This window comes from Bolinopsis microptera, chromosome 2, assembly GCF_026151205.1.
Source record: "Bolinopsis microptera isolate Bmic1 chromosome 2, MBARI_Bmic_1.0, whole genome shotgun sequence".
Lineage (NCBI taxonomy): Eukaryota > Metazoa > Ctenophora > Tentaculata > Lobata > Bolinopsidae > Bolinopsis > Bolinopsis microptera.
The window spans coordinates 20,597,426-20,624,763 of NC_087073.1; the positions used below are offsets into that span (position 1 = coordinate 20,597,426).

Genomic DNA, 27,338 nt, shown 5'->3' on the forward strand with positions numbered 1-27,338 from the left:
GATATTTGAAATGGCGGACAAGACGACCATTGAGTTCCTACCTGGAGGTAACCAATGCACCAAAATGTCTTCAGACAACTCTCGTGTGGTCTATATCTTCAGCACGGTCGCTGCTGTCCTCTTCGTGCTGCTCCCTATTCTAACTATCTTTATCACTACTATCTGGCTGGCTTGCCTAGTAAAAAGGGTGACGGGTGCTATCCAGAGACAGAGTGTTCTTACCCTCCTCTGTGTGTCTCTTGTCTTTGTCTCTTCCTATGCTCCATACTGCTGTTTCATCATCATGCGCGATGCTCTGCCAAGAGAACTGACTCATACCATATGGTTCGCTACCTTTTTTAGGACCACAACTCTAGTGGTATATGCTAGCTCTGCCGCTAACCCTATTATCTACAGCCTCTCTATCAGAAGTTTTGGAAGGTTTGTGAAGAGTAGTTTCAGGTGTGGTTCTTTACGGAAGGTACCTCAAATTAGGTTTAGGTTAGGGTTGGCGGTATATAGAGTCACTAGGGCGATAAACTGGACTTCTGGTTAAAACAACCGACCAACCAGTAATCCTAATAGTAATGGATAAAAGACTTGACAAACTGAGCAATCGTTTTTATCAGATGCGTTTTATGACGATATCACGAGTTTTTCTCTTTCTATATTAAGTAGTTACCCTTTTTAAGACAGATCGTTAATGTAATCTTTGTTTAATGTATAACTATAAGTATATGATATACATTTTATGATAGATTTTAAGCTTATTTCGACAATATTTCTAGACGTAAATAATTGAGCTAATATCCTTTTTTTGTTTCTGCTTAAATGAGCTATTCTTTGTGTCATTCAATTTTTGTTTCCTTGTCGAGTCATTACTAATTACTATGCCCAGATTAATGAACATAATTGTTACTTTATTCGTATATTTTTTTAATTCAGTGTCTATTTGTTAAATCGTGTTTAACTGCCTTCATTCTTTTGTCATTGAAAGTGATAGCCTAATATTGCGTCCCCTTAGTGTTGGCCGGAACGATATATTTTATTGATAGTATCGGCTCACAAAACAAGAACAAGTTACAAAAACAAAAACAAGTTACAGAGAGGAAAGGAGAGGAGAGGAGAGGAGAGGAGAGGATAGAGATGAGAGGAGAGGAGAGGAGAGGAGAGGAGAGGAGAGGAGAGGAGAGGAGAGGAGAGGAGAGGAGAGGAGAGGAGAGGAGAGGAGAGGAGAGGAGAGGAGAGGAGAGGAGAGGAGAGGAGAGGAGAGGAGAGGAGAGGAGAGGAGAGGAGAGGAGAGGAGAGGAGAGGAGAGGAGAGGAGAGGAGAGGAGAGGAGAGGAGAGGAGAGGAGAGGAGAGGAGAGGAGAGGAGAGGAGAGGAGAGGAGAGGAGAGGAGAGGAGAGGAGAGGAGAGGAGAGGAGAGGAGAGAGGAGAGGAGAGGAGCTCGCAGTTTCCACACTGGAAAATGAGCTCCAAAAAGTTGTCAGCCTCCTTTAAGTCCCAGAACAATACCTGCTATTAGTATTCAAAGAAATTTCTGCAAAAAAAACTCTGAAACACGGACTTTCACTTACTTTGAGTCTGAAAAAGACGATGCTGGTCAGTAGAGCGATGGAATTTTCTAGATCGTCCAGTTTCTCCTGGCCTCTGTTAGAGGGGTAGACCGCTTTGTAGGAAGCGAGGTTCTCTCGTAAACTGGACTGTAGTCTGTCTAGAACTGTCGTGAACTTTTGTTTCTGGAGAGATACACAAGCTACATAACGTGTGGAGTGTGGACCAGTTAGTAAATAATTTTAATATTTCACTAGTTTAGTTTTCAAAAACTTATTAAACTAATTAACTTATTTCCTGTAGGCACTTTTTATGAAGAAATTTAAAAAAAGACAAAGATCATTCTATCATCCCGTTCATAACATTTACATTGCGTAATCAAACTTACTCCGAAGTTAGAGACGTTGATCTCCTGTCCGTTGTTGCGTCTGTAATGACTATTGATAAGAGCCAGCAACTTGCTAACGTCTTGAGGTGGAGCGTCTTTCTTCGTGATAAACCGCTGTGTTAGACACGAGAACTGCCTGTAACAGGGTGTAACAGTGTGGGTTACAGCGTGTGTTACAGTTCAGGGTTACAGCGTGTGTGTAACAGTTCAGGGTTACAGCGTGTGTGTTACAGTGTGGGTTACAAATGTTACAAGTCGTGACTAAATCATGACTTTGGAGGAGGCATCTGGTTTCTCTCACTTTCATAATAAAGTCAAGAAAAAATGAGAAACCATAATTAGACCTTTCTTGTCTTTAAAGCGAAACATCTGAGAGAATAATGATTTCAAAAAAACGAATGTAACTTACGTCATGGCCATGAAAATAGATTCGATTCCGAAACGAGTAGCAAATTCCTCAACTATGTACTGAGCTGGTCCGTCGAAAAAGGTCGGCCACTCCTGTAAGAGACATTGAAGCAATCAGTTACACTGTAATACATTTTGTGGCCACTTAGTTTCAAAATTGGATGTGTTTTAAGATCTAGACCGAAAAAAAATTGGACACATCAGAAGATCTTAAAACGTCTAAATCCACGGAAAACAATACAATCTCTCTTAATGAAACCAATACTCACATCAAGTTCATCTCCCTTCAATTTGCGGGTTCCAGGAGGGATATTAACTCCATTGTTAACCTCACACAGGTGATTAAACAAAGTCTCGTGGAGTATCTGGTACTGGATATGATAACTTGCCATGTTCTGCTCCTCTCCCTCTATCTTGATCGTCATCCGGAGGTGGACTTGCCCGGACACGTCCGAACGGTCTGTTCTCTGTTCTGTTAGGATATTAGCTGGTTATTTCTCTGTAGGTTGGTATTATTTAACATTTTACAATGTGGTATCTTCGGGCATATGTGATGATGAATTGGTGTTGTCTGGTCATTACGGAGTTCGAGCAATTTTATTATATTGAGAGGCAGTAAAACTAGCGGGCTGCGATGAATGGGAACTTGCCACTCCATGGCAACATTAGAATATATCTAGTCTGATATCACGTTCATCACTGCGAACACTTAAGATTATTGCTGCTCCACGTTCCGTAGAATTCTATTCAGCTGTTGGCTGCTACAGCTTGAGATAAAATTGTTAATGATACGCTAAGCGAATGGATGAGTTGAGAGCATATGAAGCTATAAGCTGTTGGGCGTATACCGCGGCTAACACTTACCATTAACAAAACATGTTTTGGTAACATGATCGTAGATCTGGACGCCGACTAGATTTAGAAATAAGATAATGTTGTAATTTATAACAGGTCAGCTCTAAGCTCCCAGTCATTGAAACATTTAGGTAATCTTACAAAACATTTTAATTTCTGACAAATTCAAAACTCAAATCTCATAAAATTCTACTTACTCAGATCGATCCAGACGTCGGTTTCTCCACAAAGTTGTTTCACATCGATAATGGCCTGACCTAAGAAGTCGTCTGCTTCGCGTTTGAGGTGAGTCATGACACGTGACTTGAAGTCATCATCTTCATCCCACACCCGCACCTAATATACAGAACTTATAATTCACACTCTCAACAGTCATTCAGAGTCATGTTACCAAATATGAAATATGAAATATACAAGCGCTCAGTTCCCGGGATCATAGGTTTATGAGCTAATTTCAAAGAATATCCTGCAGGTTGATTTTGTTTCATTTACAAGGAAAATAAATGGTATAAAAGTCAAAATGATGTCAACAAACCTTGATTCTGTCTGAGGAATTATTGCAGTCGAAGCTAAAGTTCTCGTTCCACTTTGGGTTCAGATCTTGCTGTATTGTGGCGGTGGTTTTCTTTATTTTTCCAACTTGTACAGTAACATACGGATCACTGGTACCTGTCAGAAAATCATCATCAAGTAGGGTTAGAGTGGCAAAAAGACAAAGGATCTTACTTATAATTCAAAGAATTATTTCTGTACGTACACTGTACGACCGCCCACGTGCAAATTAGACGAGAAATAGGAAGTTGCGTAGTAACCATGGTAACGAGGGTTATTACACGCACGTGCACGTGCAATGATTGTTTTAACGTCATTTTGATCGGTTTTGTTGATATTACGCTGTGTTTAGTACGAACAATATGTTAATTGGCTGTATCTTCGGTTGTGTAGGATATTTTTTGACGCGATTTAAACTTACTAAGAAAAAATATTATTAGCTTCCTTCCTGTGACCACGGGTTTTCTAGTCTTACTTATAATTCAGAGAATTATCTTTGTACAATCTTTGTAGAATGTACGACCGCCCACGTGCAAATTAGGTAAAAAGCAAAAGGTTGCAAAGTAACCATGGTAACGAGGGTTATTACACGCACGTGCACGTGCAATGATTGTTTTAACGTCATTTTGATCGGTTTTGTTGATATTATGTTGTGTTCAGTGCGAGATATATTTTAATCGGCTGTATCTTCGGTTGTGTAGGATATTTTTTGACGCGATTTAAACTTACTAAGAAAAAATACTATTAGCTTCCTCCCTGTGACCACGGGTTTTCTAGTCTTACTTATATAATTCAGAGAATTATCTTTGTTTGTACAATGTACGTACACTGTACGACCGCCCACGTGCAAATTAGGTAAAAAACAGAAGGTTGCACAGTAACCATGGTAACAAGGATTGTAACACGCACGTGCACGTGCAATGATTGTTTTAACGTCATTTTGATCGGTTTTGTTGATATTATGTTGTGTTCAGTGCGAGATATATTTTAATCGGCTGTATCGTCGGTTGTGATGGATATTGTTTGATATAACGATAAAAACTTACTATCAAAGAATCCTATTAGCTTCCTCCCTGTGACGGGTTTTCTAGTATTATAATAAAGAACGCTAAATATCTGAATTAATTTCCGCAGCTCCGGAGCAGTTTACCTGATTTATCTTTGCCAGTAAGACCCTGAGCCTCGACCACTTCAATGTCAATTTTAGCGCTCCACTTGCTAGACCCGGTTAGAATAGAATGTTTCACCTCCTTCTTCACTTGGTCCAGCTTCTCACTTTCCTCAGCGAAAGCTAGTCTTAGCAATTCAAACGTGTCCTTAGACGCGTTCTCTGTCACCTTCATCCTTTGCCTGAAGAAGAACAAGGCTTGTATATACAAATTGAGAATTTTAAAGTTACAGGTATTGTAATAATCTGTTTTCGCTCTTTTGTACTAAATAATCTTAAAAATTTCAATTATCGACTTTAAAAAAGTTTTCCGCGATCCCTTTAAAGGTGATATAATACTCGATGAACTACTCACTCTATCGCCCTCATGATGTATTCGTGTTGGGCAGTGTCCTCGTTCTCTCCTCGCAGAGTCTTCTGGTGGGCTCGCTGAACAAAACGACTTTAATTATCAAATATTATCAAGAATCATCGAGCATCTGCTAGTTTCTTGTCATTGAGAATATCGTTAACGATTAAATCGAAATTGAAAGAGAACTACATTAACTTATATTTCAGTTTTCAGATTGGTTACCTGAAGACAGTCAGCATTAAGGAGTTCCTGACACTTCTGATGACACTTCACCCCACAGGAGGAACACTTCATACCCTGTTTCGTGATCCCCCACAGCAATCCCTCGCACTCAGAACAGAATGCTGGCGACAAAGTCGACCTGTACCGTGGTATATATTGTTGAATGATAACAAACAGTTTCTTCTTTTAAAGTCTACTATGATTCATGAGAAAGCTTAATCCAATCTTATATTCTCCAGCAAGTACAACAAACAAAAGAATCAAATTACCAACCAGGAGTGGAACTTGTGAGGTTCAGTTAACGAGATGGGGTAGATAAGAGCTTGGATAGTCTTTCTGAACACGTGTACCTTGAGAGTCCCGTAGTTGGCGATGTCAAAGAAACTGTCTCCTAGCTTAAACTCGGGGTTAGAGTCAGTACTTCGGGGCTTGCTGTACATCTGCATTTTAGTAGTCGTACTGTTTACTGTGTCCCACATTCTGCAAAGTTATCAAGTTAAAATTCCAGATTGCAACAGAAAGGAGTAAATCTCAAAACATCAGAAGCAAAGACGTGGCGGTATAAATTCGCACAAAAGAGCTTCTGACGTACAAACAAAATTCAACAGCGCCTCTTTCTGAAGAACTAAATTTCCTGGAACAGTCACATCGGTCGGAATACGTCAATAGAAGTATATAATGGAAAACAACAACGAAGTATTATTACAGAGATCGTAAGAGATTTAAGAGATATTTAAACTACAAATCTCACAGACCTGGCAGCGGTACTCTTCACTTTCTCAGAGTCGAACATATCACTGCTGTTATCACTGTTAACCGTACTATTATTTTCGTGACGTGGCAGACTTCCTCCTTCCCCCTCAGTCGGCGGGTACACTCCGTTCTCTTTCACTTCGTTAGATTCTCTTTTAGTTTCCCCGTCTTCTCCTTCTTCCTCTTCTTCTCCCTCCTAGGACACGAATATTAGTGTGAACATCCCGCCCATAACATCTTTTATAATTTCGGGATGAACAATTTTTGTAAAAAAACATTCATGTTACACTGCACAACAAAAGCAGAGAGAAAACAGCAGAGTTTTAAAGATGAACAATTATGAAACAGGAACCTTCGGTGGTTTGTCAATGTTCCTAACCTTTGGTGGTTTGTCAATGTTCCTAACCTTTGGTGGTTTTTCAATGTTCCTAACCTTTGGTGGTTTGTCAATGTTCCTAACCTTTGGTGGTTTGTCAATGTTCCTAACCTTTGGTGGTTTGTCAATGTTCCTAACCTTTGGCATGGTGGTTTGTCAATGTTCCTAACCTTTGGTGGTTTGTCAATGTTCCTACCTTTGCTGGTTTGTCAATGTTCCTCATGTAAATATTCTTCCGGATCCTCTGAACTGCACTCATCCACATCAGGGCCTCCTTGGAGACCTCCTCAGCCTCTGCCTCGTGCTCATCAGACATGAGGGAGAATTGGGACGTGCTCCGAGACGTGTTATTACTAGGAGAACGGAATAGTTAGAGCAAAAATATACCAACTGTAACTAAAATACACGGTGTATTTAAGTTACAGTTTTTAAAGATATTTAATGGGTTGAAACATAAAACGGATAATAAATCGGTTGGAGCTGATTTTTGGAGCAACATTGGTGATTAGGCACATATAATAGGCACGAGGTAAACTACAAGGGCTAATGAGTGTTCAAACGATTAAAAGGAAAATATAAACGCAGCTCACTCTGTATTATCCTGTTGGACATGGTTTCCCGAGCCGTCCTGAATAAGATTGGAGATACGAGGGTGCATTGGTTGAGAGTTAGCTGAGTAGACTCCGTCAGCACTGGTCTGGGACATGCTGCTGTGTTGGGACAAGTGTGACATGCTCACCGACATCATGTCCATGTCTCCGTTCTGAGAACCTGTGGTGGGTCACGTGTTAATGTCACGTGTTAATGTCACGTGTTTATGAAAGAGAGACACAGTGTTTATCACCCCGCTCATAATAAGTTTCTAGTTAAAGATCTGTTTCTGTTTAAATTTGGCTAGTTAAAGATCTAAATTCTAAACAAAACGGTGTCCATTACATGTCAGAGATAATTTGTTATTTTTTTCTAATATCTGATAAACAGTATTTGAATTACCAAACGAAATTTTGATAAGTCTCGTTCTGTCGGCTGATTTCTTCTCAAACCGGACACCTTCAAAGCGTGGTTTCATTTCAATCTGTTGGAACAGTTCGTCTACTTTATCACACAGATTTTCGACACCAGTCTCCTTCAAATCAAAGATCAGCATATTCTCAGCGTTTACAGTGTTCTGAACGTCAGATTCCATCTGCTCCGATTTGGCTTCAATAAGTTCCCCCTGCAGCTTGACAACCGAATTTTGCGACTGAATAAGACAGAGCTTCAACTCCTCCACATGCCTCATCATATTATCAGTTTCTTTTAAAAAGATGCTGATATCTTGGTAAGCACTAAACACCAACTTTGAAATTTCTTCCTTGGTTAACTTTTCAAACATTTCAACTGAAAATTCTGCCGAATCTTCACAGATCAAGGCTTTCGCGACTTCCGAGATCCAACTATTAAATTCTTCCTGCGCTTCAGTAAAAAAGATCGAGTAATCCGACAAACTTTGATTAACATCCTTTTCCGTCATCGTGAACTTGTTCTTGTATAGTTGTGAAACACAATATACCTTATTACATGAAATTTGTGCGACACTTAATTGTACGATTTTCGTAAAAATCACACAAATTAAGTGAGCAAACATTAAGGAATACAAAGAATATTATAAGGAATACAAATTTCAAATCTTAAGTGACACATAATTAATGTGCGGATTAATTATGCATCACTAAAGATTTAAGGATAAAAAGCAAAAATAATTAAAATAAATGGTGTTTGCAACACTACTATTAAGTGAAACTTATACTCAGTACCTAGTGCGAAAAGAACTATTATATAAATAACACAATAAGATCAAATTAAAATGTAAGATACTGATAGTTTGATAAAATGTAAGACCGAGAAAATAAAAGCTACCAGTTTTATCTATCAAAACTGAACTGAAACTCTTATTAATATTAAATATCTCCTAAGAATAGAGCTTCTCCAAATCATATTGTGACAAATTGAATAAGCATGTCTTTAAACCAATTTAGAACATATTCACTTTATAACACATTTTAACTGAATTCAAGTTGAAAATGAAACATTTCGATAATAGGTTTTATTAAATTTAAATCGATCACTCATCTTCTACCATCACTATGTCAGTACCTCCAACAAGCAATCCTTTAAAATCCTTAAATATTTCTTTCGAATTGAATGCGTTCTACTAGAATACAAATGAATATTTACATAATCAAAGTAAATAAATAAATATAAATATATGTTTACCTGATTCATTAGTTACAGCATCCCTAAAGTCTGAGCAACTATCTATCGTCATGAAACTATCATTTCGTTCGCACTGTGGGGCTGAAACAGAAATTCTGGGTAAACACTGAAAACCGAACAAGATTTTGCTCCCTAAATATTTGTAAAATAAGCTAGGTATTAAAAAAAACAACTTCAGAACAACTCACGTCTGTGAGTTCCATTTCCTGGTTTACTGCGTGAGATATTGCTCCCCTTAATATCCTGGAAATTCTTCTGACTCTGAGCCTTTAACGTGGTCATCTGGAGAGAAAAATGTCGTCAGATAAAAAATATGATCAAAATGATCCGATGTACAAAAAATACAAAATATGAGATGCTCGATGCTCATTGATCAATGCTCATGCTATTTATATTTAAACTATTCTTTGTTCAATATCAATATCATTATGTCAAAATGCAGTTGCTAGGTATCAGAAAAGTATGCTTCACTGAAGATATTTGTATTTAGGTATTAACATTCCAAGTTGCAATTGTAAGAAGACACAAAAAGTTAAAATGCCCCTAAGAAGAGTATCACAAAAAATCCATAACACACACACTTTACGAAGACACAACGTTCATATCACCTCACTGATGTGTTTTCAAACCTCCACTGAAACGGCGGGACTGTGATAATATCTATATCTGTATATAATATTCGTCAATTTGTTGGGGTATTAACGTTTTTGTAACCTGTTTATAGTATTTCCAAATGCTATTTGATCTCATGGAGCAGCAACAACAGAGATCCAAAAAGCACGTCTCAAAATCCATCATACACATTAAGAAAGAAGATGACATGGACGTCGGACATTATATTTGCAACAACCGGAGCTTTGCTATTTAATAACAAATTAGACAACAAAGCAACTGTTATGCTTTTGGCGAAATTGTTCAACAAAAAGAAGGAAATGAAAGGCCACGTTACAATGTAACGAGTGCTGTGAAGTAAGGAGACATTTTACCGGATCTTGTGGCTATTTTAAAGAGACCCGAGGGTCAAGAATGAAAAAAATGAAATAATGACAATTATAAATTTTAATCTAGAAGCTATCCTCTTCATTATATGCTGACTTTTGTTTCCGTCGACCAATTAGCTTGATTTTAACTGGGTAACTACATTATACAAGGTTTTGCCTACAAAAGTGAAAAACGCAAAGCTTGTATTTATATGGACTTTTTAGAAATATTGAAATTATATTTGTAATTAAACGGTTTCCTCTTTTTTTGACTTAATGACCGTCACCGAAGAAAATAATCTTTGTAATTTGTTGATTCGGCTAAGAGAACTTAGAAGATTCCTTACAATTAACCATCAGCCAGGACATTAGAACATGACAATTACCAGTGACCTACTGGAATATGTGAACCTGATTGAGTTGTCATAATTCTCAAAAGACCATGCGAACCTTTCGAACATACATTTATGGATAATCATGACAGTAATAATCGCATTAATTTGAAGGATGGCTCTCTGAAGCTTAACAGCAGTAAACATAATATACCGGACACTGCACATGTGTTAAGGTTCAGAGGCCCATGCTCCAAATCAATGCGAATATTAAATGAGAGGCAGCGGCCATGCAGCATAATCGAAGAAGCTATTTATATAATCATAGAACCAATTCAATAACGGTCAGCAAATCCACAACTTATTTAACATGCTCATATCTAATTTGAGAGTGATCGTAGCCCCTATGATGTCCATGATAAAAATAACGTACAAGAAGGGTCTCAATATTGAAGAGTACTTGCATCATTAATAAAGTGATGAGTTGATGAATGCAGAATGATGACCAGTTTTTTGTCATGTTATGGACTAAGCTAACTAACAATGGTTATAAGACTATAAGTTAACTAATATGAATTCCATTCAATTAAAATTCTTATTGTTGACATGATGATAAAGCTAAATAAATATATACTTAAGTCATATTCAATTATGATTATCCATTATTCAATTCAATTGAGTCGAGCGTGCGCGCGCAGCGCTTACTGTTACTCTGCCAAGTTACCACAATGCCATTTGTGCGACAAAATATATTTCGCCCGCTACGTAATGAATATGAAATTGAGATTCTAATACAAATACCAAAACACATGACAGCCTAGCCACACTGCACCGATTCGACCGATTGGCGATTTGTTTTATATGAATTCTACAAAGATACTTTTCAAAGAAGGCGGTCGATTCCCTCCGCAAACTACATGTGCAGATCCAACGAAATGTCACAAATTGGAAATGTGTCAAAAATTGAGACACTGCACGTGGGCTGCTATAAATATCCTAGCAACAAATGGTCTGCACAGATTCGCTTGTAACTCTCACCTTACGTTGTAATCTGCTCGATCCTTTGATTGAGAAAATTCACAGTTTCAAGAAATGAAAGATATTGAAGACTCGACCCTCCTGATCATCGCGATCTTCATACTGATGCTAGGGAGTGCTCTTTTGGGCCTGTTCATATATTATGTGAGGGCCATGAGAGCGGACAGCCGTTTGGCTTGTAGCAGGCTCACATTTACGATCAACAAAGTCCGAGAATTAGACATCGTAAATGAGCGAACGTTCAAAGAGTTCGAAATGCTGATAAATCGGAAACTAAAGACAGTTTTCGCTAAAACTCAAAAGATAGCACACCGAACATCGGAACGAGGACTGCAGACGGACACCGTTTTGGAAATAGGAAAACATGATGTTGCTCTCCAGGCAGACATGAGCAGAGTCAACACCCTCCCACCGCTGCTGGTACGACCAGCCCTCTCATCTGATGTTGTCATCCCCATCACTGAGTGAAAGACACATCATGATCACTACCGACGGACATGAAATATTGGAAACCCCTTCACGGAAACGAAAAGATTGGAAGATGGAAGACGGAACTACTACAGATGTGATTTTACAGCCACACATCGGATTTTAATACTAAGACTCTGATTTTACAACAAAAAATCGGATTTTAGCACACCATTTTAAAGACTTTAGCAACCACCACAAGGATGTTAAAGTCATTTTAGTTAGTCGGGCAAGCAACACGTCGTGCTTGTGCCACAGTGGGGGAGCAAAGTAGGAAACTACATGCTCTTCGTGCCAGCCTTATAGCTCTGCTAGATCATGTCGAGTGACGGGGTCTAACAGAACTAGGGGTCCCACTGCCGCGGATCTGATCTGGCTGATGGTCCTGGAGTGCGGTCAACTCCATTTTTAGTTTAGTTAAATCCATAACTAATTGAATTTACGAATCACAAATCATAATGCCAGTTAAATATACAATTATGTAGGCTTTTCAGAGTATGAAGTCTTAAAACTGATTGTCACAATGTTGTATTTATTGATTGCGCCATAAAAGTAATCCTTGTTTCATAAGATTCATATTCTATTAGAAATTGATCCTTACGAATTACAAAATTATTCTAGCCTCAAACAGATAGAATGACATTAAATGGGATGATGACTATAGTCTTATGAGGAACTATTGCTGCAGTTTCACTTCTTAAGAAGCTGGCAAAAGATTTTGGTTTAAGGACTTTTGTTTCCTTCTTTTTTTTTGTTGTCGCGACACCCACTGACCACCGTCATATAGAGGTGGCGACCCTCCACTTGGGGAGCGTCCTACTGGTATTAAGGACTTGAAATGGTTTAGTTCATACCTCTCTGGCAGGTTTTTCAAGGTTAAGGTAGACTCATTATCTAACTTCTTGTGTCTGATGTTTGGGGTTTCCCAGGGTTCTCTATTCGGACCTATCTTGTTCATCTTTAAATACATTAAGCTGCTTCAGGATATAGCTAGGAAGTATGGTCTTTATGCAGAATGCAGATTACTCGCAACTTTATATAGCCTTCCACCCAATGAGACCAATGGAGCTACATAATGTCACTAATAAGATCAATGACTGTCTCGCTGATATCAAGGTATGGATAACTTCATGAAGCTGAATGAGAGCACAACTAGCGGGGTAGTAAATACAGTCTGGAGGGGCATTATTTAAAACATGTATAAGTGATACGAAAAGTCTGTTTTAACAGGAGCTTTCAAAATACATGTGTAAATTGTCTTCAGCTCAATAAAAGTAAATACAGTGTTTCGTTTCGTTTCGTACGTAGCCCAAATCATTTCGAAAATAGTTGGCTTTTTTACAATATATTATTTTATTTATGTTACCTGACCTTAAATCACACTTCTAAAGATGATTTCTTCACGAAGTTAGTGGATTTACTTAAAACTTAGGTTAACTTCATTATATGAAAAATAAGCTTTGACCAATAGAGGAAAGACGAAAGCTTACTTACCATCTTGTTCAAGAAGACCATGATTGCAAAATTACAATATTATCTTGTGTTTACAGCTTCAACCAACAGAAAATAAGTCAAAATAAGAAACAAATCTTAAATGAGTATTACGAAAAATGGATACCATTGCTGTGGGTAGGATAAGTAAACAGGAGGGGTATGACGAAACATTTCATTTTACAACCCCAGATATCTGCTCATCTCACAATTTGGCTTTTTTGCTCTATACCAATAACATGGAGTAAATACGCAACCAGATTGGCATTTCAATAACATTGCAGACGACTCGTTTTGAAACAAAAGCGAAACTTTAATAATAATTCCCTTTTGACAAACGACGCGAGGATTGTACGGCAAATTAACGAAGATAATATCCCAACAAGAAAGAAAAAGTAAGGAATCTATCTCATGATCAACTTTTATAAGGGAACTAAAGTTATGCAACATGAGATATCTTTACTTTATATTCCGTAGAATCTATAAGATATAGACACGCCCGAGCTAGGCGGGGCGACAAAATATTTTGTCAAATATTTGAAATATCACATATAATACGTAATTGAGACCTTATCTCTTGATTATCGCAATAAACATTATTTCTTCTCATAAACCCTTCATTAATCGGCGGATAGCCAAGTCAGCTTATAAACAATTTTCCGATTGTTAAAATTATTTTACAGACAAAAACCTCCAACCAAGCCATTAGAAACCTAAAATATACATAAAATATAAATGAAAATGGCTCCAAATGTCAGTGTGTTGCGAATAAGCATTTCTAGAATGATTTAACTAGTTAGATAAGATATTGTGAAGCTCACCTCATCTTCTTGAACCTTGTTCAAAACATTCATCTTTTGTTCCAACAGCGCCAGTTCCTCCTTAGAAACATCTGGAAATATATTACGAGTTTACAACTTGGTTTATCTTCATCAGCAACTGCAAGAAGTTTTGAAATAGCAGTTTTAAAATAGCCGTCTTGAAATATAATAATAATATGGTGGCAGGGAGCCTCAAGTAATTGTTAATGCTATTTTTATTTCTGGCAAAGAGGCGAGTCAATCTTGAATCTTGATTAATGTCAGGGAAATTTAAAGAAGTGTGGGCGTATTGCATTTGAAGCAACACCCCCATACTTAAAGCAAGGTTGGGTTGCAGAGACTCCCCAACTTAACTACAGTTATACTTTAAACGCAATCATGGTACCCACGCAGATTCCCATGGAAACTCAATTTTTGAACTGGGCTCTTCTACAACTTTAATCAAGACGGTTGTCCATAACTGCAAGTATATAATCACTAAGCTCTTTCGCGAAAGTCTCTTAACGTTAACGTATCATAAGACAGGTTATAGGAGCTTTAATATTTAATCGTCCTCCCAAAGGAGAAACTAACCTGCTATGGGTAGAAGATAGTGGAGATCAATGAGGACATGATCACTTTGTGTAAGTCTTCCTATCGGCTGAGTAGCGTGCCAGCAACCATTACCACACTAGGAGAGGGTACAGATATTAGGGATATTCCAAGGGATATTAGGGATATTCCAAGGGATATTAGGGATATTCCAAGGGATATTAGGGATATTCCAAGGGATATTAGGGATATTCCAAGGGATATTAGGGATATTCCAAGGGATATTAGGGATATTCTAAGGGATATTAGGGATATTCCAAGGGATATTAGGGATATTCCAAGGGATATTAGGGATATTCTAAGGGATATTAGGGATATTCCAAGGGATATTAGGGATATTCCAAGGGATATTAGGGATATTCCAAGGTAAGAGATATTAGGGATATTCGGAGGGATATTAGGGATAGTCTAAGGGATATTCTAAGGGATATTAGGGATATTCCAAGGGATATTAGGGATATTCCAAGGGATATTAGGGATATTCCAAGGGATATTAGGGATATTCCAAGGGATATTAGGGATATTCCAAGGTAAGAGATATTAGGGATATTCGAAGGGATATTAGGGATATTCCAAGGTAAGAGATATTAGGGATATTCTAAGGGATATTAGGGATATTCCAAGGTAAGAGATATTAGGGATATTCTAAGGGATATTAGGGATATTCCAAGGTAAGAGATATTAGGGATATTCTAAGGGATATTAGGGATATTCCAAGGTAAGAGATATTAGGGATATTCCAAGGGATATTAGGGATATTCCAAGGGATATTCCAAGGGATATTAGGGATATTCCAAGGGATATTAGGGATATTCCAAGGGATATTAGGGATATTCCAAGGGATATTAGGGATATTCCAAGGTAAGAGATATTAGGGATATTCGAAGGGATATTAGGGATATTCCAAGGTAAGAGATATTAGGGATATTCTAAGGGATATTAGGGATATTCCAAGGTAAGAGATATTAGGGATATTCTAAGGGATATTAGGGATATTCCAAGGTAAGAGATATTAGGGATATTCTAAGGGATATTAGGGATATTCCAAGGGATATTAGGGATATTCCAAGGGATATTAGGGATATTCCAAGGGATATTCCAAGGGATATTAGGGATATTCCAAGGAATATTAGGGATATTCCAAGGTAAGGGATATTAGGGATATTCCAAGGGATATTAGGGATATTCTAAGGGATATTAGGGATATTCCAAGGGATATTAGGGATATTCCAAGGGATATTAGGGATATTCCAAGGGATATTAGGGATATTCCAAGGGATATTAGGGATATTCCAAGGTAAGAGATATTAGGGATATTCGAAGGGATATTAGGGATATTCCAAGGTAAGAGATATTAGGGATATTCTAAGGGATATTAGGGATATTCCAAGGTAAGAGATATTAGGGATATTCTAAGGGACATTAGGGATATTCCAAGGGATATTAGGGATATTCCAAGGGATATTAGGGATATTCTAAGGGATATTATGGATAATCATAAATCATATTACAATTTACATATTACATAAAATGCTTATATTACACAATCTTTAATCTTAATATACTTCAGTACCTCGATTTAGAAATTATTGACGCGCCATAAAATCGATTTGGCAGAGTGACAGTCAACGATGGTAAAAACCCCGATCTGTACCAATAATTTGACCACAACTAAATGGTTGCAGTCTAAGTTATTAACTCAACATGACCTTTTTTGACAGAGCTGCTTCCTGAGAAGCAGTCACTGCTGTCATAATAGCGGTTATAAACTTAAACTTGTAGCCGTGGGAGAGGCTGGGAGATGGTTCCAGCGCTCTCTGGGGTAAAATAAGGATCATTTACAGAGCTCGTAGCTCGCATAAAATATATATAATATATGAGGTCACCCTGCTTATACAAGAAATGAATGGAAACTAGTTCATCACCGTACAGATTGTCTGGCTTTGATAAATAGATTAGATATTTTTGCGTTTTGATTGACCCAGCAAGAACTGCTGACACTCACACATCACACATCACACATCACACATCACAAATCACACTTGAGGTGAACGTTACAGAAACCATCTTATAATATCGACTTGCAATAAAAGTGAGAAATGAATAATATTGACTGCTGCATATTAAATAAACATAATATGAAATGACTTATGAGGAAGAGATAGCAACTGGCTCACCAAGTCGTGACCATCAGTCCAATAGCTTATTAAAACTTTAACAGTTTTGTGACGAGATGAATTGGATGTAGTTTTGCCATTTCGTCAGGAAAAGTTTAAAGATGGAATTATAAGAAATTTCAAGGGTTGAACTTCTACAAATAGTGAGATTAATATTACCCCTTGATCTGGACTCTGTATTGTTACTCTGCAGATTGTCCTGAAGGATTGTTACATCCTCCAATTTAAGCCGTACCAGATCCACCACCCCTCCAATCCCCTCCTTCTCTCCACTTATAAACCGCACAGACGACACTACTTGCAGGGTTTCAATAGTGGTCACTAGATTGTATTAAATAGTTGCTCCCCAGATATTACATGCAGGTTAATACCTCTAATAGTACAGTAATGGGTAGTACCTAGAGAGCAGCCTGGGTGGGTCCAGTGAGTGGGCACTAATATTGGGCAGGCTACTTACCTTGTAGTACCTAGAGAGCAGGCTGGGTGGGTCCAGTGAGTGGGCACTAATATTGGGCAGGCTACTTACCTTGTACGGTATTTAACTGGCGGCTTGTAAGTTGAATCATCAAGTAGACAGTAGTCGTAGTTTAGTGGTGTATAGCAAGGTGGTTATGTAAATCTGACTATCAAAAGCATGCAATCATATTATAATTTACAGCGAAACAGTTGCACATATACTGCACAATCTGTACTGAAAGGATCATTAAGCTGACAGCTACTTCCCATTACATCATAGTGCTGGGAGGTATTAAAAACGGCGCACTCTTCATTTGTAAAATATTCAGCTATTTCAGTAGGTTACAGTGTTATAGCACCCGGTTTGTTGGCATATTGCTAATTGAGCGGGTAGAGATAGAGATATATATATATATATATATATATAGAGAGAGAGAGAGAGAGAGAGAGAGAGAGAGAGAGAGAGAGAGAGAGAGAGAGAGAGAGAGAGAGAGAGAGAGAGAGAGAGAGAGAGAGAGAGAGAGAGAGAGAGAGAGAGAGAGAGAGAGAGAGAGAGAGAGAGAGAGAGAGAGAGAGAGAGAGAGAGAGAGTGCACTGGTATAATAAGATGATAGCAGGACAAGCTGTGACCATTTAGCACTCCCTAGAGAACACCCCAAAATAACTCAGCCGCTCCAAGTAATGTCGCCCTCTCACTTACTTCCCGCCCACTCTCACCCTCCCCATTACTCCCACCTTTACAACCCTACCCTTCTAATTATTGTACAGGAAAATGTGGCTCGGTGAGATGGCTATCTACAAGAACTGTTTGTGATAGGATCCTCATTCTCAAAGTTCAACTTGACACCAGAAAATAATAATATGTACCAGAACTCAAAAGCAAAAGCTACTCTCCATCAGCAGCAGCCATTCAGCCAACAATAATTATTATTTCGTGCCAGAATCAGTGAAGATCACGATTAGATAATATACCGTCACTGATACAAGTAGTGATTACTATTATCACAAGTTATAAGTTATTGTGAAGAAACCACGTGTGGTCACATGCAACATGGAATGTTAACTAACTTGTTGCACGGTTAACGTGGAGAGGCAGCTCATTGTTTTCAGACCGCCGTATCAGGTATTCAGAATTAAATAAGCCCATCATTCAAAATGTTTGTTAGCGGAATTGTTACTATTTTTAGCCGTAAAGTGTTTATTGATTAACTGATATAAGTTTTAAAAGTAAGTGATTTAAGTTTATTATATATACGCATATATTAGGGTTCTAAATTAAAGAGATCTCCAAAAACTATTTTACATTATTCTATAAAAGATGATAGATCACTTACTTTATAGTATTGCAATAACTATTATACTATTATACTAAGCTAAGGTACCAGAAACTACACTCAATTAAAGTGTTGATGAGATATATCAACGGGGTATTCCCTTAGGAATTATACATAGTTCGCACATAATATAAATACTTTTGTAACTATATATTTGTAGCTATATATTTTGGGCTATGTAAGCTGTAATATAACTTCCCAGTTATGATGCTCACTTAACTGTCTGTTTCAATAGTTTTATGAACGCGTTCATTAAACACTTTAATAGTTTGACTCTTGATACCGTTCGAACGGTAGGCCTGGCCAATCACAATATATTTGGCCACCTTCCTTGTAAACTGTAAGCTATTTAGTATGCTGCCATATTTAAACGTTAATTCGGGCCATACTTGATGTATTTGAGTATCTGTCAAGGCGAGAAAGACAAATAAAGGACGAAGCTAGCAACAGAAAGCAACAAGTTATTGAATCTAAAAGTCTCCTGATCCTCCAACTTAATCAGCGAACAGCAAACAGACAGATCAGATCAGCTTGTAATTTAAATGTCAGGGGGAGGTTTTTGAGGAAGTCACCACCAATATAACGCAGACATCCAATACAACAGTTTTAGCACGGAGAGCAGTAAATTAAAAGCTCCAGCTCCGTTCCAATTAGTTATACTGTCTTGGGGAAGTCACGTTTATAATGAGAATTGTAACAGTCTGAGATTGGGGGGTTATAAAATGAATAATTAGTTCACGTCCACAATCATCACTTTGTTTTCTCTAAAGCTCCACAAATGAATAATGTAATGGATAGTAAGCTTGACAATGGTAACTGCTCATGATGTCTTATATAGCTAAATAGCTTTAGTGTGTGTGTGTATAAGATGGTGATGACGTGATGACGTCATGACATACAACCTCTTTAATGATAATGACGCAACAACACAAAACAAGTCAACTATTAAAATAGGCAGTTGCAAGCGGGGATAATGCAGGTTTGTTGAAACATATAACGAGAAGGTTGAGACAGATGCTTTCAAATATATCATGACGTGATGAGCAATGAATGGGAGTTTTCTGACTTGGTAAAAGCTTTTAACAGGTCATCTTAATAGATTACAATGGCAAATAGGTTGGATAATAGCTGGATAATAGCTGGCTCATAGCCATCTAACAACACATAAGAATGGTAAATACATTCCATCCATTCATCATCATAATTAGTAGGGTTAAATTTTATAATTACCACAGTTCAGTTCTTTCAATCTTAAGATGATCATGATATTGTTCACTGATATATAATAATGTTTCTAGAGTTCAAAATGTTTGATATTTCCGTATAATATAATGCGAAAGGGAAACTGCTCTTTCCAGGAAAATGTTCAACGTTTCAATGTAACAACATCATATCCATGTTCTCAAATTATTTGTTATAACATAGCAGTGTTGAAAGTATTAAAGACACAAAGATGATCTTATTCATTATTGTAGTGCACCTACTAAAGTAACGAATATATGCTGACCGGATGTAACCTGAGGGGGGCTCGCCACACCTCACAGCTGTACGCATACCCACCACCTTTTTATATTGTACAGTAAACACAGCACTCCATTTACACTGCTAACCAGAGGTCGGACAAAGCAGGTCACCTGTACAGGACTACCTCGTACAATGTGTGTTGTACAATTAATCAAACAACTTTAACATCCCTTACTTTCCATCATACAGTCGTTGAATTAATCAACAATATGGTCAAAACGTGCGATGAAACTTAGGCCCGGATCCACTGAGGTTCTGTGTAACTATACGACATACGTGTGGACTGAGATCAGGGGTTGTATATTCTGTTCAGTTCATATTTTATGGGACCAGTATCCAGCATTATGGAGTACCATGATTATGTTATGTCTACAGTACATCTGGTATTCAGTAAGTTCTGTAGAAGTTGTTAAACCTGGACTACAAGAGTTGTTATACCGAACACACGGTAGAGAATCCTAATTCATTGTGACAAATTACACCCTCTAACACCGAGCTTGAGAAGATGCTCAGAGAAGCAAGATACGGATCTACCCCCGTCCTGACTCTCTGTACGTGCGGGACTGTCTGTACGTGCGGGACTGTCTGTACGTGCGGGACTGTCTGTACGTGCGGGACTGTCTGTACGTGCGGGACTGTCTGTACGTGCGGGACTGTCTGTACGTGCGGGACTGTCTGTACGTGCGGGACTGTCTGTACGTGCGGGACTGTCTGTACGTGCGGGACTGTCTGTACGTGCGGGACTGTCTGTACGTGCGGGACTGTCTGTACGTGCGGGACTGTCTGTACGTGCGGGACTGTCTGTACGTGCGGGACTGTCTGTACGTGCGGGACTGTCTGTACGTGCGGGACTGTCTGTACGTGCGGGACTGTCTGTACGTGCGGGACTGTCTGTACGTGCGGGACTGTCTGTACGTGCGGGACTGTCTGTACGTGCGGGACTGTCTGTACGTGCGGGACTGTCTGTACGTGCGGGACTGTCTGTACGTGCGGGACTGTCTGTACGTGCGGGACTGTCTGTACGTGCGGGACTGTCTGTACGTGCGGGACTGTCTGTACGTGCGGGACTGTCAGTACACCCCTGCAGATTTCGTCGATTTCAGGTGCCGTCGGCACCATAAAAATTAAAAGCAAACATAAATTTTTTCCCCTAAAATCGAACGCTTTCTGCGCAAAAAATTGACCTCAACAGAAAAAATTAAACATGGCTTCAAATCCAAATTTGAACCAGAGATTTTTCACTTCCTCTCGATAAACTTAATTTTCAACCCAAAATAAAGTCTCAAAGGGGTAAATTACTCAGGTCAGGATTGTAGGCATAGCAATGATTATGCCAAACCATACATTTTTGTAAATTCATTAAACTATCAATTTAGCCTAAAACACCCTATTTCGCAAAATTTTTCCGGGGGGCTGCGCCCCCCTAGCCCCCGCCAATGTGGTCCGCCCCTTACCTGGACCCCGCTGGGAGCGCGCCCCCAGACCCCTGCCACAGCTTGCAGCTTCGCTCGCCGACAGCCCCCCCCCCCCCCCAAAGAAAAATCCTGGCTACGTGCCTGAGCAAAATATAGGTTAAGGGCTTTTCAGATGATTTGGCTCCTCAACAGATACCGACGTACATAACGGTCAATATGTAGTTTAGGTTTACCTGGCCCGTAGGTTACGAATGTGCCCGAGGAGGAAAAAAAAAGCAAACTTAAGAAAATTTCTCGGGAACTTAAAAGTTCACCTCAAAACGAAATCTGCACCTATGTGTCAGTACGTGCGGGACTGTCAGTACGTGGGCCTTAGTTCGGGGGCTGAGCTATTAGTATTGTTACTGCTTAGTTTATAAGACCAATCACTATGGACTATGTAGAATCTATATTATATTAATATGTCTTACAGTGGAGCCTCGTACAGCTGGTATCAAAATGTTTTCGGCAGAATTGCCTATGGAGTATGGAGTATATCTGTCTGAATATATTCATTGCCTAGATCGATCCAAATGTAGTCTTGAACGAGTTTCGTGACAGCGCCTGTCTCCATCTCTATGACAAACGTAACTTATCATCTAAGGTAAGACCCAGCTTGACACTTGACCCTCACACAATATCACACTCACGTGTAAGAGGTTGTGGTTGTACCTGTAACTAAGAAAGTTGTGAACGTTTATTAAAAGGGCCAAATATTTGAAGCTTCTCTCTCAGTAATTAATGAATGGATCAGACAGCTAATATCAAGAGTCAGTAGAGCGTGCAGATACATGAACATTACTCACTACACACGGGTTCTGAAGAACATAACCCGTGTTCTGAACAATACAAAACACTTGATCTGAAGAACATAACCCGTGTTCTGAACAATACAAAACACTCGATCTGAAGAACATACCACGTGTTCTGAAGAACATTACATGGTACGGGGAACTGAGTGTCCGTTATTGTTCTAGCGACTACAGAACTGAAGAACTAGTGGCGAACTACTTAAAGACCCACTACTACAGTGTCATTGTGTTCTAGAGTAGCAGACTTGTTAATGTGCCTCCTCTCCGATACGGTGAGATTCTGGTACATGGATAATAAAGGAGGTAGAACATTCAGTCCAGTCCAGTCCAGTGATCAATGAAATTAAGCATCAAGTTACTGGAGTACTCATGGTTTAGTTATTTAGCTAGACAACCAAACTCCAAACTAGTTGTACTGTGGAATGTGCCATAACTAAACTGTGGAACTGTATCTAGATTTAACCGTACCACCTATCACGTGACTAAGGTAGGACACCTACCACCTGTCCCAGTGTCCCAGTGTCCCACCTCGGTCACGTAATAACAAGAACAATGTTATCTTGTTCACATGTCCCTTCACAGCAACTCCCGCGCAAACTTCATACCTACACTATAAATTGTTCCAGGAGCAGCTAAGTAGTGGTGTGTACAGCACAAGTTGGCAGATACAGGATCCAGCAATGTTATTAAAGCACGTACCTACGAGATTATTTAATGTCGTAGGTACGTCGTGCACTATTATAATAATAATAATAATTTCTATTTGCTAAGTCATTTAATATGCATTTTGTGTTTGTTTCTCCCGTTTTTCTTCCCTTGCATTGCAAGCCCTGTCTCTTGTAAAAACAACCACTTTTGTAGATACACACAGTCTCTACGTCTTTATCCTCTGGTCCCTAGGGTCAGCTGACTCCGGGCCAGAGGAAAATTACCGATTGCCAAGGTTTGATGCCTAGGCAGTCGAGACCTCTTATTGAGACCCGATATAATAATACTAATAATAACTATAAATTTATACATCGCTTTATAGCCAAAGAGAACTCAAAATCTAAAGATTCAGTTAAGTCATCTAAAGAGCTAAAGCGACTCATGAGCAATGAACATGTACATAGTAAGTAGTAGTATATATTAAATAACTCAATGCACTGTCGAGGATTAGAGCAACAAAACTCGTACCAATAATACACCATGCCATTGTACAATGATAGATCAGGTGATCAGAGTTAATGGTCATAGTACCATTATACAATATACATATAATGTACATGTAGTTGTTAGTACCTTATTACCACAGTACATTTACATGTAAGTACAATTAGTACCACACGGGCAAGCTGCAGGACTACACCCATTCCTTTACCTGCAGCTGGACGTGGTGGTAAAAATAGCATTTGAAGCTTGATGTAATGAATCGCAACATGACAATACATGTTATGTAAGATATTATCTTGCGGATACGATAAAATTGGTTCTTGACAGGTCAATCCGACGAAGAACTCAAGGATAGCCTTGAGAAATATTATAGATTGTAGATTGTAGATTGTATCAATAATAAGAAGTGAACGATGGCACGGTATAACTTCAACCATTGTGGAGGGTTAATATTTGCAGCGATATTATACATTTATCACATGCCTTCTCATGCGATATCAAAACTTTCGCCCACGAGGCTTGCCGAGTTAGCGAAAGTTTCGATATTTCCCGAGGCTTGCCGAGGGTTATATCGACATTTTCAATCACGAGGCTTGCCGAGTTTTGAAAATGTTGATATCGCATGAGAAGGCATGTGATTAATGTTTTATCACACTTTCTTTGGAGCCAAATTTGGCCGGGAAAGCAGAATTTGATCAAACGTTAGTTATAAATCTCACCAAAGCAAAACTAGACATGTCGAACTTATTTATGTTTATAATGTCCAAGCTATATATAGCTCTCGATAAGTTAGTATTTCAGATATCGAAGATACAATACGTAAAATTAGGATCTCACGTTCCCACATTTATGACACAGTGAATGCTGTATGCCGCGCCCAATTTGCTTTCTATTGATACGTAGTGCATGCGATATTAATGTGTTTTCCGCCTATGGGTCTTGTACTTATGTGTCTAGAATATTCCGCCGCGAGCGCGTTTGATACGTAATTACATCCTGCAAATCAATTGATGTGAGGTGATTCTAATACTTTATTTCTATTAGATATTTTTAGAGTCATTAAAACTGTAGATGCAGTATAATGTATAGAACATCCGTTTAAGTGTTGATTATACATCACAGTCCTTATCGTATAATCTGTATCTGCGATAAGGTGAAAGAATTTCCTGGTTCTTGTATTTGAATAGAGCTGTGGGGTCATAATTAGTGTCTATTTATCAGTCCACATTATACACTGCACACCCTAATTTACATCAACAATATTATCGTCCGTCTTGATTCTTGATTGTCTGTTATTTCAGAATGATTTAATCAATGCAACTTGTAATCGTTGACTTAGAATTTTATCAAGTATTCTGCTTAGTTCTTAGTCAGTATACATCTTTACTTGCCATTATTTGCCATTATTTGGAGCCAAATTTGGCCTGGAAAGCAGAATTTGATCAAACGTTAGTTATAAATCTCACCAAAGCAAAACTAGACATGTCGAACTTATTTATGTTTATAATGTCCAAGCTATATATAGCTCTCGATAAGTTAGTATTTCAGATATTAAAGATACAATACGTGAAATTAGAATCTCGCGTTTCACATTTATGACACAGTGAATGCTGTGTGCCGCGCTGAATTTGCTTTGTACTGCTACCTAGTGCATGCGATATTAATATAATGTGTTTTCCGCCTATGGGTCTTGTACTTATGTGTCTAGAATATTCCGCCGCGAGCGCGTTTGATACGTAATTACATCCTGCAAATCAATTGATGTGAGGTGATTCTAATACTTTATTTCTATTAGATATTTTTAGAGTCATTAAAACTGTAGATGCAGAATAATGTATAGAACATCCGTTTAAGTGTTGATTATACATCACAGTCCTTATCGTATAATCTGTATCTGCGATAAGGTGAAAGAATTTCCTGGTTCTTGTATTTGAATATAGCTGTGGGGTCATAATTAGTGTCTATTTATCAGTCCACATTATACACTGCACACCCTAATTTACATCAACAATATTATCGTCCGTCTTGATTCTTGATTGTCTGTTATTTCAGAATGATTTAATCAATGCAACTTGTAATCGTTGACTTAGAATTTTATCAAGTATTCTGCTTAGTTCTTAGTCAGTATTCATCTTTACTTGCCATTATTTGCCATTATCTGCTTCGAGCTAGAAATTATCTGAACTGGAAATTATCAGAACATTTGTAATATTCAAATGTATCTCTTCAACATTTTAGAACGCAGTACTCCACCAGCCTATAACCACCCTGGTCATGGCCAGGTAGTTCACCCGTACTGTTACCAATATTGAATTGGTCTAATGAATGGCAGCACATTAATCATCGGACCTGTTTGCCACAGTGCCCAGACTAATTTATAACCAGATTAGCTGATTAAGTTACGTCATTCGTCCCTTGATATATTTATATAAATAATATATTTTATAGGATGTTTTTATTGCACTTATTTGCACTAACTAAAATTCAGTTAAAACTAGTCCTGGGATAGAATTTCCGCTCTTTATTGTACAGAATCTACATATAAGTCTCTTTAATCTTTATCAGTCTGTTTTTAGATCAGCCACGAATTTCGCAAGCTAATCTAGGCGAAACCGGTTTGGAAAAGCCAAGTATAATTTCTGCACAATTTCTATATGGAATATGGCTCAAAGAAGGGATCAGAGGGGGTTAAAATTCAGGTCTGAAATGGCTGAAATCTGGCTTTGTTTTGTGTGTTTTCTTCCTTCGAATAGATCAAACATCGTTTCTGTGTTTACTACAGGGTGGCCCATAAGTGACTACCCACACGCAACCTCTTAATAACTCACGTAATTCGTCTCCAAATTGCACCAAAATTTCAGAGATTATAGATATGGGTCAAACTTAGATTTCCTGTAAGTTTCGTAAGCCACGCCCAATTACAGCGGGCGTGGCGTGACACTCCCTCTTTTTCACTATTGTCTTCATAAAATGAGAACGCTTTAAGCTAAGAACTCAAAATTTTTTGCACACATTTGGCTTGATAATTGAAAACTTTTCCAAAAGTTTCAAGTTCATTGGTTAAAATATGGCTGAGTTATGACCATTTTAAAATCCATCGGATATGTGATCCGAGCACTCAGTCAGTGATATTTGCACTCAATTAGTGATCTCGTCACCCAATCTGATCAAGAGTAAGGCGTTAGCGTGTATTAATGAGGTTCATTAGGCTTTGATTGGATACCGATGATGTCTTTGCTAGAAAGGAAAACACAAATTTTTAGGATAAATCAATAAATGAAATCAACTAATAAAAATTCCCACACAAAAACAATTCAATAATTTCAATTAAGATGTTCAAGGAAATCTATCCTCGATTGGAAATCACGGTCCAAAAGTTTGTGTTCCTTTGTGATTCGGTAGGCCCGGTTAGAAAGGTCTAGCTTTATGATTCGCTGAAGGGTTGTTCTGCTGAGTGCTGAGGTCTAAGGCAGGAGCTCGTTTCCGGGTGCCAATCTTAGGTGTGTCCATCACGTCACCAACAACCATCGTGATGTTTTCTACAGTCCTCGCAGTTCGTCTTCTGCCGACTCTTCGCCGATCGTGTGCAGAAAACGTAAACTTGATCTTGTGATGAATGTCAAAGCAGCTTTTCCGGCAAGGGGGTGGTCGGTTGAATTTCATCTGAAATTGTCGTTTAATCTGAGGGTAGAACTCCCCATTTTCTTTCTTCAGGTAGACGAACAATCGTTGTTCTGCAGTAAAGGGAGGATAGTGAACCATTTTTATTGATTGTAAGGAACCTGTGACTAGCAGGGCTAACAAGCCCTGAAATGGTGACACCACCATAAATTCGTGTGATAG

General features: G+C 38.4%; 3 protein-coding genes across 7 annotated transcripts in view; all 3 read right to left on the reverse strand.

Moving 5' to 3' along the window:
• The window catches only part of LOC134811330 (secretory carrier-associated membrane protein 5B-like), a 47,746-nt gene extending 20,972 nt beyond the window's left edge, over positions 1-26,774 (reverse strand). For 4 of the 5 annotated variants that reach the window (XM_063818115.1, XM_063818116.1, XM_063818111.1 and 1 more), the window contains exon 1: positions 19,955-19,972. The gene's annotated coding sequence lies outside the window, so the exon portion shown is untranslated. Of the gene's footprint in view, positions 1-19,954; positions 19,973-26,764 lie in introns of those variants that run through there. The other variant, XM_063818113.1, reaches the window with a different exon arrangement.
• The window catches only part of LOC134811331 (NFU1 iron-sulfur cluster scaffold homolog, mitochondrial-like), a 95,633-nt gene that overhangs the window by 12,489 nt on the left and 55,806 nt on the right, over positions 1-27,338 (reverse strand). The window lies entirely within an intron of this gene.
• The window catches only part of LOC134811328 (protein unc-13 homolog B-like), a 43,999-nt gene that overhangs the window by 8,469 nt on the left and 8,192 nt on the right, over positions 1-27,338 (reverse strand). The window contains exons 5-21 of the mRNA XM_063818109.1: positions 14,569-14,665; positions 13,996-14,066; positions 9,054-9,147; positions 8,866-8,946; positions 7,200-7,380; positions 6,806-6,962; positions 6,236-6,429; positions 5,754-5,960; positions 5,481-5,619; positions 5,262-5,335; positions 4,889-5,088; positions 3,722-3,855; positions 3,384-3,522; positions 2,601-2,803; positions 2,333-2,424; positions 1,924-2,059; positions 1,559-1,720 (exon numbers count right to left, since the gene is read on the reverse strand). Of these exons, the coding sequence (XP_063674179.1) occupies positions 1,559-1,720; positions 1,924-2,059; positions 2,333-2,424; positions 2,601-2,803; positions 3,384-3,522; positions 3,722-3,855; positions 4,889-5,088; positions 5,262-5,335; positions 5,481-5,619; positions 5,754-5,960; positions 6,236-6,429; positions 6,806-6,962; positions 7,200-7,380; positions 8,866-8,946; positions 9,054-9,147; positions 13,996-14,066; positions 14,569-14,665 (2,361 nt within the window). The remainder of the gene's footprint in view (positions 1-1,558; positions 1,721-1,923; positions 2,060-2,332; positions 2,425-2,600; positions 2,804-3,383; positions 3,523-3,721; positions 3,856-4,888; positions 5,089-5,261; positions 5,336-5,480; positions 5,620-5,753; positions 5,961-6,235; positions 6,430-6,805; positions 6,963-7,199; positions 7,381-8,865; positions 8,947-9,053; positions 9,148-13,995; positions 14,067-14,568; positions 14,666-27,338) is intronic.